This window comes from Mobula birostris, chromosome 5, assembly GCF_030028105.1.
Source record: "Mobula birostris isolate sMobBir1 chromosome 5, sMobBir1.hap1, whole genome shotgun sequence".
NCBI classification, from domain to species: Eukaryota; Metazoa; Chordata; class Chondrichthyes; order Myliobatiformes; family Myliobatidae; genus Mobula; species Mobula birostris.
In genome coordinates this window covers 13,915,204-13,927,222 of record NC_092374.1, presented here as the reverse complement: position 1 = coordinate 13,927,222, position 12,019 = coordinate 13,915,204, and the positions used below count along the sequence as shown (strand labels likewise).

Here is a 12,019-nt window from a genome sequence, read left to right as displayed (position 1 = left end):
GCCCAAAACATTCATTGTTTATTCTTCTCCATAGCTGCTGCCTTGATTGGAAAGGTTGGGTCTGGGCCAAATCAAAGCAGCAGGGCCTTGGCCCAGGAACGTATCGAAGTGGCAGGGCCCAGGTCTGAGAGCAAGGAGTGGCCCGAGGTTTGATTGATTTAAGAGCCAGGCCGAATTGGAAAGGTCAGGTACAGGCCGGATCAAGGTGGCAGGGCCTGGGCCTCAGAGTGTAGTGAAGTAGCAGGGCCCGGGTCCAAGAACGAACGACGACCCAAGGTTTGGATGATTTGAGCACTGGGCCAAGTTGAAAAGGTCGGGGTGTCAGGGCCAGAGGTGAGGAACAGGATAGTTCAGCTTGCTGCTTCATGAAATTTACTCTTCTCTGCGCTGTACAAAGGCTGTGGCCTGCAATTTGCAGGCTCCTGGATCGGCTGCAGTGAAGACCGGCTTCATGGCTGTGGACTCACTTTTGTGTTGAATTCAGTTGTTTGCTTGCTTTTGTTGTTTGCACTAATTTTTTTTCTGCACATTGGGTATTTGACAATGTTATTTTAATGGATCCTATTGGGTTTCTTTGTCTTGTGGCTACCTGTAAGGAGATGAATTTCCGGGTTGTTTCTAGTAATTAAACTTTGCTAATATATGTGCTTTGAACTTTGAACATTTCAGGCTAAGACGTGCCTGACCTGCTGAGTTCCTTCAGCATTTTGTGTGAGTTGATCGATGAAGCAACTTGGCTGGATGGCACACAAGCAAAATCTTTTCACCGTATCTCAGTACATGCAGCAGCGATAAACCTGCCAACAATTGTCTTCTGCTCAAAGAGCTCATCTGACTAAACCTCTCTCCAGCTTCTTTCCCTGACTTTCCACTTCTGTATTATCTGACTGGCATGTAATTCAAAAGCAAGGACTAAAGGCCTGGTGTATCAGTCAACACCATTAAATGTGCAATTAACGTAGTGTGTGCACATTGTACTCCCTGCCTGATGCTCCATTCTGCAAAGCCATTCATGTGCAGTCAGGTAATTCATGGTTAGAAGGTGAAACTGCTCTAAAAATAGAGGAACTATTTGAAATGCAAAACAGATACAAGACCAGGTTTATTATGACTAACACATGTGACATTTGTTGTTTTACAGCAGTGGTACATAGCAATAAGTTAAAAAAAAAACTAAAAATTACGATAAGAAATATCAGAAAGAAGTGCAAAGAGTGAGATAGAATTCATGATCTGTCAGGAACTTGATGGCGGAGGGAAAAATATTTTCCTAAAATGTTGAGTGTCTTTCCTCAGGCTCCTTTGCCTTCGCCCTGACGGTAGCCATGAGATTCAAAGATTCAAAATGCATTTATTGTCAGAGAATTGAAACCCCCTTTGGCTGGGCATCTCTGGAAATACGGCTTGTTAGCCCCTCGCTAACAGGCACTGGATTCCGCAGCGAGAAACCCACCTTTCTCAGGCTTCGCACGTCCAGGAAGTATATGACCTTGGTCCCGCCAAGTCCATGAGGTTGGGATGTCTCACCTACCCAGAGCCCGGCTGGTGTGACTGCTGTGTGATCTACTGCCCTGCATTAGCCAGTCAGCATGAAATAATCGATCGCACACCGCAAACAATTATAAAGAAGTATATTTGTGAACGTTAATTTAAGCAAAGAGTTAGTAAAGAAAACAAAGGGGGAAAAAGAACCAAAAAGGTTCATTATAATTAAACAGTCAAATGTGCATAGTTTGGAGCTCAAATCATTCAAAAGCCATATCCCCCAATCCTTGGCAGACCTCCACACCTGGATTCCATCAAATCGTGTTTCTCCACCTGATCAAATCCTATGAGTGGTTCTCTCCAGCACCTTTCTTCATCTCCCACCAAACAAAGACAAGACCCACCACCGTTGTCAGTCACAAAACCACTCCCCCAGCCTTCTCTGGAACCTCCTCCCCATTCCACTCTCCTGATTGGATAGCCCACATTCCTAAGCATCCCTTATCTCAACAATAACCCAAACACCGCTCCTACAGAAAGACCATTACATGAAATACCCTCAAACGTTAACAGTATGTATGCAGTCTACAACCCAGAGATTTGCTTTCCCACAGACAGCCACGAAACGAAGGAAGCTGTAGAATCCATTCAAAGGAAAACATAAAACACCCAACGTGCAAAAATAACAAGTCATGCATACGGTAAAAAAAAAGCAAGAAACAAAGAATATAAAAACACCAACCCACAAAGTCATCATAAAGAGTCCTGGCATATTCAGTTCAGCTCAGTTAGGTTCAATCTAGTGTGCCACGATCAAAATCGTACAAAATAGCAACAAAAAAAGAAGCAGCCGGAAACCTGAAACACATCATAACGTGAACTACAGAGTCCAATCCACAAACTGTTAATTAAACCTTGCCTAACAGCTAGGACTCCAGCACCACACCTCAGCAGCAGCAAGCACGAGGGAGAGAGAGAGACAGAGACCGTTCATCTCTCAATTTTCTGGAAGGTGAGAGTCCTTAATGATCAATGCCACCTTCGTGAGGCATTGCCTATTGAAGGTGTCTTCAACAGTGTGGGGGCTCATGCCCAATTTAGAGCTGGCTGAGTTTCCGGCCTTCTGCGGTTTTTTCTGATCCTGTGCACTGGAACCGCCGTACCAGACGGTTTTACAACCAGTCAGAGGGAGGTCCTTTCACTGCACAAATTCTAACCTGCGCAATTCTTTTTTTGCAGATTGCCAGAAAATATGACTTACTGATAATTGAAGATGATCCTTACTTTTTCCTGCAGTTTGAAAAGGTAAATTATCAAAGAGTTTGCATTTATTTAGCAACTATTTAGACCGCTTGGGCACGCTGGTTAGTGTGAGTCTATTACAGCTTCTCGGGGTGTCAGAGTTCAGAGTTCAATTCTGTAAAGAGGTTGTACGTTCTCCCCGTGAGGACGTGGGTTTCCTCCGGGTGCTCCCATTTCCTCTGAGTCCTGAGACGTACCAGTTAATAAGTTAATTGGTCATTGTACGTTATCCTGTGATTAGGCTAGGATTAAATAGGTAGGTTGCAGGTTGTTGAGCCAGAAGGGGCTGTTCAAAGGTTCAAAGGTCCGAAGGTCAAATTTAATGTCAGAGAAATGTATACAGTATACATCCTGAAATGCTTTTTCTTCGTAAACATCCACGAAAACAGAGAAGTGCCCCAAAGAATGAACGACAGTTAAACGTGAGAACCCCAAATTCCCTCCCCCCCCCGCTTGTAAGCGGCAGCGAGCAATGATTCCCCCTTTCCCCACCACCAGCAATAAAAAATGCCGTCAGTATCATCACCGAGCCCAAGCGTGTGTTAAGCAATAGCAAAGACACGGACCAAAGTTACCCCAAAAGCTTCACATTTCATCCAAAATTCGACAACCCACAGGTTCTCTCTCTCCTTGGAAAGGGAGAGGGAGGTGTCCCCCATTTTCACAGCGAGCTGGAGACATAACAACAACCTGCCGATTTACGATCTTAAAAGTCCATTTCATTGCTTTTTTCATGCTCTGTGTTCAAAGATCTCAGGCCCATAACGAAAGATTTTCCAGCCTCCCGGATGACACACGAGTCTCCTTCTGTGACACTGACCCTTGATCCGCCCATCTCCAGAGCCCCGAGATCTTAGGCTTCCGAACACAATCGAGATTCTCAGGCCAAACCCTTGGCATGTGGAATAGCGGCCAGTCGTGGAACCCCGAGAACGGTTCCCATTCCCGCAAAGAACCGAAGCCTGCGTGTAACTCCAGGTCAGGGTCTTCAAAAGGACCCTGAAAGGAAAAAGTAAAGATATTAAAGGTAGAACTAGAACTGTTTCGTTAGGCTCTGTTAGGCACCATCATCCCTCCTAAGCTCCACCCCACTCTATCTCTAAATAAATAGCTTGCTTACCTACTGCCTGTTACGTCACTGGCATTTAGGGCAGCAATGAAGGTCCTCCATCTCTGGCGGTGTTCAGGGCTTCCTTCATCATGTCAGTAGCTTCCTCTTGGTTTTCACTACTGCCAGTCATGCAAATCCTGGGTGGAGACTCAGGAATACTGTCGCACTCGGGTGTAGAAGGATTCTTCATTGCTGTTTCCATAACAGTTTTGTTTGACCAGTTAGGGTGGTTCACCCTGAGCTGAATCCCCGAACCTGGAGGACCAGTGGACCACTACCCTTTGACCTGTTTGGCATGGGTGACCCTACCGAGAGCCAAAGCAAGAAGCCCTGGCTCCAGCCAACGTAGCTCTCCAGGTCACTGAGGCTCGGAAGCCTCCAAACTCAACAACAAGGTTGTGGTCCTCTTGGAGGAAATAAGTAAGTGAGTAAGTAGTGAATCTCTTGAGCATTTCCAGCCAATTACTTTTTTATATAAGTGCAGGAAATGCTGGAAACTCCCTGCAGGTTGAGCAGCATCCGTAGAAGAAGAGACAGAGGGTAACGTTCTGGGTGGGAGACCCTCCATCTGAACCGTTTGCATGGCCTATCCTATGTATGAGAGGTGTAGAGGGCAAGCTCACAATAAACAGCAGTAAAGGGTTAAATGCTGATCCAAACCTGGAGGACTTCATTGTGTTGTGCTGGGGATCTTTAAGGGTGGACTGACTGGACTATTGAATTGAGTCATTGAAAATACAGCATCATTCAGAGTGCTATGTTCCCTCTCCTCTGCAAAAGATTATTTTTCATTTATCCTTACCTCAAGATCTACATACAGTCTATCTCATTGTGACCTTATTGATGTAAACGTCCAGTACTAGCACCATCATCATTATCTGCCATGTCGTTTGATGTAGGTGATCATGGTCCCATGACTATGATAGTTGTTGGCAAATTTTCTACAGAAGTGGTTTGCCATTGCCTTCTTCTAGGCAGTGTCTTTACAAGATGGGTGACCCCAGCCATTATTAATGCTCTTCAGAGGTTGTCTGCTTGGCATCAGTGGCTGCATATCCAGGACTTGTGATATAACCATGTAACAATTACAGCACAAAAACAGGCCATCTCGGCCCTTCTAGTCCGTGCCGAACTCTTACTCTCACCTAGTCCCACCGACCTGCACTCGACCCATAACCCTCCATTCCTTTCCTGTCCATGTATCTATCCAATTTAACTTTAAACGACATCGAACCTGCCTCAACCACTTCCGCTGGAAGCTCGTTCCACACAGCTACCACTCTCTGAGTAAAGAAGTTCCCCCTCATGTTACCCCTAAATATGTACCAGCTGGTCATACAATCACCTACCACCTGCTCCATGGCCGCACGTGACCCTGATCGGGGGGGGGGGGGAGCGCTAAGCAAGCGCTGCCCCTTGCTCAAAGGTAATCCGCAGGCTTGTGGAGGGTGGAGTACCTTAACCTTCTTCAGTAGAAACGTATCTCCACCCTGTCACCCAAATACAACAAATACAAGAAGACATGCCTTTCAGGAGAAATAGGGCAACCTTCAAAGAAGTTGTGTGAAACAAGTTCTTTTATGCAGCCAGGAGGCAAATACAATAGAGGCATGTAAGAGGCTGGAATAAAGACAAGTGGATTTGTGGAGGATGGACGGATGAGTAGACAGGACGATTTAATTTAGTTAGACTTTTATCTACTAGTTAAATAGTTGGGCACAACATTGTGGGACAAAGGTCCTGTTCCTGTTCTGCTCTATGTTCTACCTCGCCCCAGAATCTACCAGGCACCTACAATTTACAGTGACCTATTAACCTCCAAACCACAGATAGTTTTGAGAGGTGTGATGGAGCAGAACACAGTGGGAAAATACAGGGCAAATGGGCAAGCTTCACGCAGACAGCACTGAGTTGCTCTACAAGCTGCACCTTTGTACAGTCAAGTAGATGATTGCCACTGTTGTAAGAAGCCAAGAGTCCATTTTATCATACAGGAAATTCTTTCAAGAGTTTGACAACTTCACTCAACTTCACTTGAAATGTTCCCACAACCTATGGACTCACTTTTAAGGACTCTTCATCTCATATTCTCGATATTTATTGTTTGTTTATTATTATTATTTCTTTCTTTCTTTCTTGTATTTGCAGTTTGTTGTCTTTTTCACACTATTTGAACGCCCAAGTTGGTGCGGTCTTTCATTGATTCTATTATGGTTATTATTCTATTGTGGATTTATTGAGAATGCCTGCAGGAAAACTAATCGAAGGATTGTATATGTACTTTGATAATAAATTTACTTTGAGTTTTGATAACAAGGAGATACAAGTCATCCTTAAGCCTGATTGTGCACGATTTCCGGATTTTGTATCTTCTGTCTGATTGGAGAAGAGAGAAGAGGGATTGGCCGGTGTAGGCATGGCCTTGAATTAGGCTGGTTGCTTAACTGAGTCGGCAAGATATATAGACAAGGTGGACAGAGCTTTGGATCTCCTCATCAGAAAGGCATCACTCCTGATAACAAAGCCCATCGCTCAAGGCTCTGTTCCAGGAAGACTAACTTTGAAGTGGTTCTTGTCAGACCTCTGATGGGAGTTAGATTTGTCTCTTTTGCTGTGTTCCCCCTCAGTGATTTCTCTTTCCTTTCCACTCTTTGACCTTCATCCTTTGTAGCTTAAAACAGAATGGGATCAGAAACAACTGATTACCTACAGCCACAGAGCTCTTGAACCAACCTGCACAACCCTAACCCTACCTCAGCAACAGAACACTACGGGCCACCTCTTGATCTACCATTAATTTGTCTCTGGTTGTGGGATTTTTTATTCTTAATGTCTTGTTTTGCAGTTGTTTTTCTTCACTCTCTGCTGAGGATGTTCTACGAGTCTGTGGTGGTCAGTGCGATCATGTTTGCTGTTGTGTGCTGGGGCAGCAGGCTGAGGGTAGCAGATGCCAACAGAATCAACAAACTCATTCGTAAAGCCAGTGATGTTGTGGGGATGGAACTGGACTCTATGACAGTGGTGTCTGAAAAGAGGATGCTGTCTAAGTCGCATGCCATCTTGGACAATGTCTCCCATCCACTACATAATGTACTGGTTGGGCACAGGAGTACATTCAGCCAGAGACTCATTCCACCGAGATGCAACACAGAGCGTCATAGGAAGTCATTCCTGCCTGTGACCATCAAACTTTACAACTCCTCCCTTGGAGGGTCAGACACCCTGAGCCAATAGGCTGGTCCTGGACTTATTTCATAATTTACTGGCATAAGTTACATATTACTATTTAACTATTTATTGCTATTTTTCTATTACTATTCTATTACTATTTATTATTTCCATGACTATTACTATTTACTAATAGTAGTATTACTATTACTATTTCTCTTACTATTTATTATTTATGGTGCAATTGTAATGAAAACCAATTTCCCCCGGGATCAATAAAGTATGACTATGACTATGACTATATGCTCTCTATGTGGTGCAACATTAGACAGTATAACACAGGAAGAGACTTTTCACCCCACAATGTTATGGTAAACTAACTATGAATCTACTGTATATCCCTGTGATTCGTCTGCATACATATTTATGTACGTGACAATTACTCGACTTGGCATGACGTGCCTCGAGGAATATGGTCTTAATGCAAGCAAATGGGTGCATTCCTGAAGAAGGGTCTTGGCCCGAAAAGTCAATTGCTTATTCTTGGGGGAGATTCAAACAAGAGGACATGAGTTGAGAGTTAAAGGGCAAAAGTTTAGGGGTAACATGAGGGGGAACTTCTTTACTCAGAGAGTGGTAGCTGTGTGGAACAAGCTTCCATCAAAAGTTGTTGAAGCAGGTTCGATGTTATCGTTTAAAGTTAAATTGGATAGATAAATGGACAGGAAAGGAATGGAGGGTTATGGGCTGAGTGCAGGTCGGTGGGACTAGGTGAGAGTAAGAGTTCGGCACGGACTAGAAGGGCCGAGATGGCCTGTTTCCGTGCTGTAATTGTTATATGGTTATATATGGTTCTTTTCTATAGGTGCTACCCGACATGCTGAGTTCTCTAGCATTTAAATGGGATTAGTGTAGCTGGGTTAAGCTGGCTCCTTGTGTCTGTGCTGATTGTGCATCAAGCTAGCAACTCGGCTTCATAAAAACACAGACAAAAATGCTAAAGAAATGGCGAGGTTGTGCCACAAGGCGCAGAAAGGAGCAACGGTGTGGCTGGGTGCTGTGAGCCAAAAGGCCCATTTCTGTGCTGGAGAACTCTCGGACTCAGTACCTCGAAAGTTGCCTTCGTTTATCTTTCTTTCCCTGTTCTCACTAAGGGTCTCTGAACTGAAACATTGATTCTGTTTCTCTTCCCATAGATGCTGCCTGACTTGCTGAGTGTTTCTGGTCTATCCAGCCCTTGGTTTGTTTGCCGAGTTTTTCTGTGACTCTGAACTGGAACTCAAACTCACACTCAAACAACAAGTGCTAGTAACTGTGAACCTAACTATCACTCTCCTTTGTTCCTCGTTTCGTTTGCAGCCTTGGGCACCATCATTCCTCTCTCTGGACGTTGATGGTCGGGTACTAAGGACGGACTCCTTCTCCAAGATCTTATCCTCAGGGTAAGGGTATTTATTTGCTTCTACGCTCACGTGGTATTTATTGCAGGTTGAGCATCCCTTTTCAGAAATGCTTGAGGCTGGAAGCGTTTCAGATTTTCGATTGTTTTCATCTGAACTAAACTAGGCATGACAACCCGCCTAAGAGCACTGAAATGTTACGTTTATCCAGTTGTGTTATCTGGCTCAGAATGTTGGACAATATCTAGTAACATGAGGAAACAAATTGTAGCAGCAGAGATGTGGTTTTTGATGAGGATGCAAAGAATATCGTGGACAAAATGCATATCTAAAGAGGATGTCATGAACAGAGCAAACACAAAAAGAGAAATGATGTGTGAGATCATGAAAAAGCAACGTAACTTCATTGGACATGTGATTAGGAAAGAGGAGTTAGAATGCACGATAATTATGGGAAAGATTGACGGGAAGAAAGCAAGAGGAAGACAAAGACAAATGATGATGGACACTGCAGCCAGAGAATTGGAAACGAATACTAATAAATTGATCCACTTGACCCGAAACAGGAGTGTGTGGGCCATGGCAGTCAAAGCTCAAACCGGGCATGGCACCTGATGATGATTGATTGACAAAAATACAGTGACGCACATGTGCATGATGACCTTGTTAAAAGAAAATTGAAAACCATCTATTAATATTAACTAAGAATGGGTGAGATAAGAATGCTGTACAATTGTTGCTATGGCGACTAATGTTCCAAAGGAAGGAGAAGGTAGTTTGCTTTGGGAAAAGGGCAGTGATTTTCAATATAAACAATTAAGGCAGTGGAGATGGTGTAAGTTATAGTAGTGCACATCAAAATGCTGGAGGAACTCAGCAGGTCAGGCAGCATCTATGGAGAGGAATAAACAGTCGATGTTTCAGGTTGAGACCCTTCGTCAGGACTGGTGAAAGGTCTTGGATTGTTTATTCCTTTCCATGGATGCTGCCTGACCTGAGTCCTCCAGCATTTTGATGTGTGTTACTCTGGATTTCCAGTATCTGCATAATCTCTTCAAGGGTTCTTTTATTATTAAAGTAGGTATGTATGTATACAACTCTGAGATTTTTCTTCTCCAAGTAGCCAGGAAACAAAGGAAAACCATGGAAGTCAGTTCAGAGGGAAACAGAAAATCCTCGCACAAAATAAGAACGGCAAAACCATCATCAACCACCCCCCCCAACCCAACTCCCCCCGCACGAAACACAACAAGAACATCACACCCCCCATCCCCCTCTCTCCACACAAAAAAAACCTTCAAAAATCTAGTGTAAATCATAGTATCTGTTAATTTTGGTGAGAGTGAAAAGAGTAAAAGAGAAGCTTCTATTTTCACCAGCGAGACAGGGGAAGCAGATGCGACATTCAGGGAACTAGAAAAGATGGAGGATCGTGCTTCTTCCCAAGGAAGTTGTTTACATTCAACGCACACTTCCTGAAATGCTGGGAGCAGGAGCAAATTCAGCAAAAAGTTTCAGTAGGGAATTAGATAAATACTTCAAAAGAGAAATGATGCAAGATTACAGCTATACAGAACAGCAGACTAAGGATTCAGGGTCAGCGCAGGTACAATGAGCGTATGGATTAATGTACACGTGGAGGTTAAGTGCGAGATGTTTGATTTTGATGCTTCACATTAACTTTTAGCTAGCTGTTATTATGGACAATGGTTGCTTCCTCTTTAAGTTTCCATCTCATTTTAACACCAGATGAGGTTTCACTTGTACTGCTTCCATGTATATTTAGCAGAGACAAAGGGGAAGGAGCTAAACTTGGTTTCCAAAAACATGAGAAACTACCACACAGGAAGAGGCCCTTTGGCCCACAGTGTCTATACTGACCTTGATGCCAAAGTAACTAATCCCATCTGCCTGCATTTGGTCCACATCCCTTCACTCTCTGCCTGTTCCTTTGTCTGTCTAATTGCCCCCATAAACTTCACTGTTGTATCTGCTTTTACTACCTCTCCCAGCATTGCATTGAAAGCATCTACCACTCTGTGTTTAAAAGCAAAAACTTGCCTTATAAATCTCCTTTACTCTTCCCCCCTATTATTTGCTATGCCTTCCAGTGTTTGACATTTCTACCCTGAGTGGCCAGGTGAAGATATGTCTCTACCAAAGGAGATGTAAGGTGCTCTTTCCCTCCGCTAGCCTGCAGGTCACCCTTGGGCAAGGTGTAGCACCTGCTGAGCCCCCTCCCCCCCCCCCGGTGTCAGGGTCACATGAAGCCATGGGAGCAGGTGGTGGATGGTCAGAGTCATAGTCATACTTTATTGAGCCCGAGGGAAATTGGGCTTCGTTACAGTTGCACCAACCAAGAAGAGAGTATAAATATAGCAATATAAAACTATAAATAATTAAATAATAATATCTAAATTATGCCAGGAAATAAGTCCAGGACCAACCTATTGGCTCAGGGTGTCTGACCCTCCAAGGGAGGAGTTGTAAAGTTTGATGGCCACAGGCAGGAATAACTTCCTATGACGCTCAGTGTTGCATCTCGGTGTAATGAGTCTCTGGCTGAATGTACTCCTGTGCCCAACCAGTACATTATGTAGTGGATGGGAGACATTGTCCAAGATGGCATGCAACTTGGACAGCATCCTCTTTTGAGCAGATGGTGCACATCACAAGTCCTGGTTATGCAACCACTGACGCCAGACAGACAATCTCTGAAGAGTATTGATAATGGCTGGGGTCACCTGTCTTGTAAAGTCACTGCCCAGAAGAAGGCAATGGCAAACCACTTCTGTAGAAAAAATTTGCTAAGAACAATCATTGTCGTGGAACAACCATGATCGCCCATGTAATACAACATGACACACAACAAACAAACCCTGAGAAAAAGATTCTATCTACCCTAACTATGCTTCTCCTAATCTTATAAATTCCCCTCAGCCTCCAGCACTCCAAAGAAAATGACTCAATTTTATTCAACCTCTTCTCGTACCTTGTCCCCTTCAATCCTGGCGGCATCCTGGTAAACCTGGCCCCCTCAAACTCTCCACATCCTTTTTATAATGTGATCAGAACTGTGTTCAATACTGTAAATGTGGCCTAACCAAGGCTACATACAGCTAGAACATGACTTGCCAACTTTGAGAGTAAAAGTTGTCTTGATCAATGAAGGCAAATGTGCCATTTACCACCCTAAGCATTTGTGTTCCACTTTCAGGGACCTATGACTTGCACCCCCAGGTTCCTCTGAACATCAGTGCTCCTAAGTGTGCTGCCATTTATTGAGTACAAAAGCTGCAGAGAGATGTAAACTCAGCCACCTCCCTCATGGGCACCACCCTCCCCATCGTTGAGGAAATCTTCAAAAGGTGATGCCTCGAAAAGGCATCCACAATCATTAAGGACCTTCACCACCCAGGACATTGTTACCATCAGAGAGGAGGTGCAGGAGTGTGAAGACACACACGCAACTGCTTTAGGCACAGCTTCTTCCCCACTGCCATCAGATCTCTGAATGGTCCACTAACACATGAACACTATCTCAAAATGTTGC

The 12,019-nt window shown here is 44.1% G+C and overlaps 1 protein-coding gene across 4 annotated transcripts in view; it reads left to right on the top strand.

Annotated features, from left to right (window-relative positions):
- Positions 1-12,019, top strand: part of aadat (aminoadipate aminotransferase) — an 86,581-nt gene that overhangs the window by 42,182 nt on the left and 32,380 nt on the right. For all 4 annotated transcript variants that reach the window (XM_072257102.1, XM_072257104.1, XM_072257101.1 and 1 more), the window contains exons 7-8: positions 2,725-2,790; positions 8,426-8,508. In XM_072257102.1, the coding sequence (XP_072113203.1) occupies positions 2,725-2,790; positions 8,426-8,508 (149 nt within the window). The remainder of the gene's footprint in view (positions 1-2,724; positions 2,791-8,425; positions 8,509-12,019) is intronic.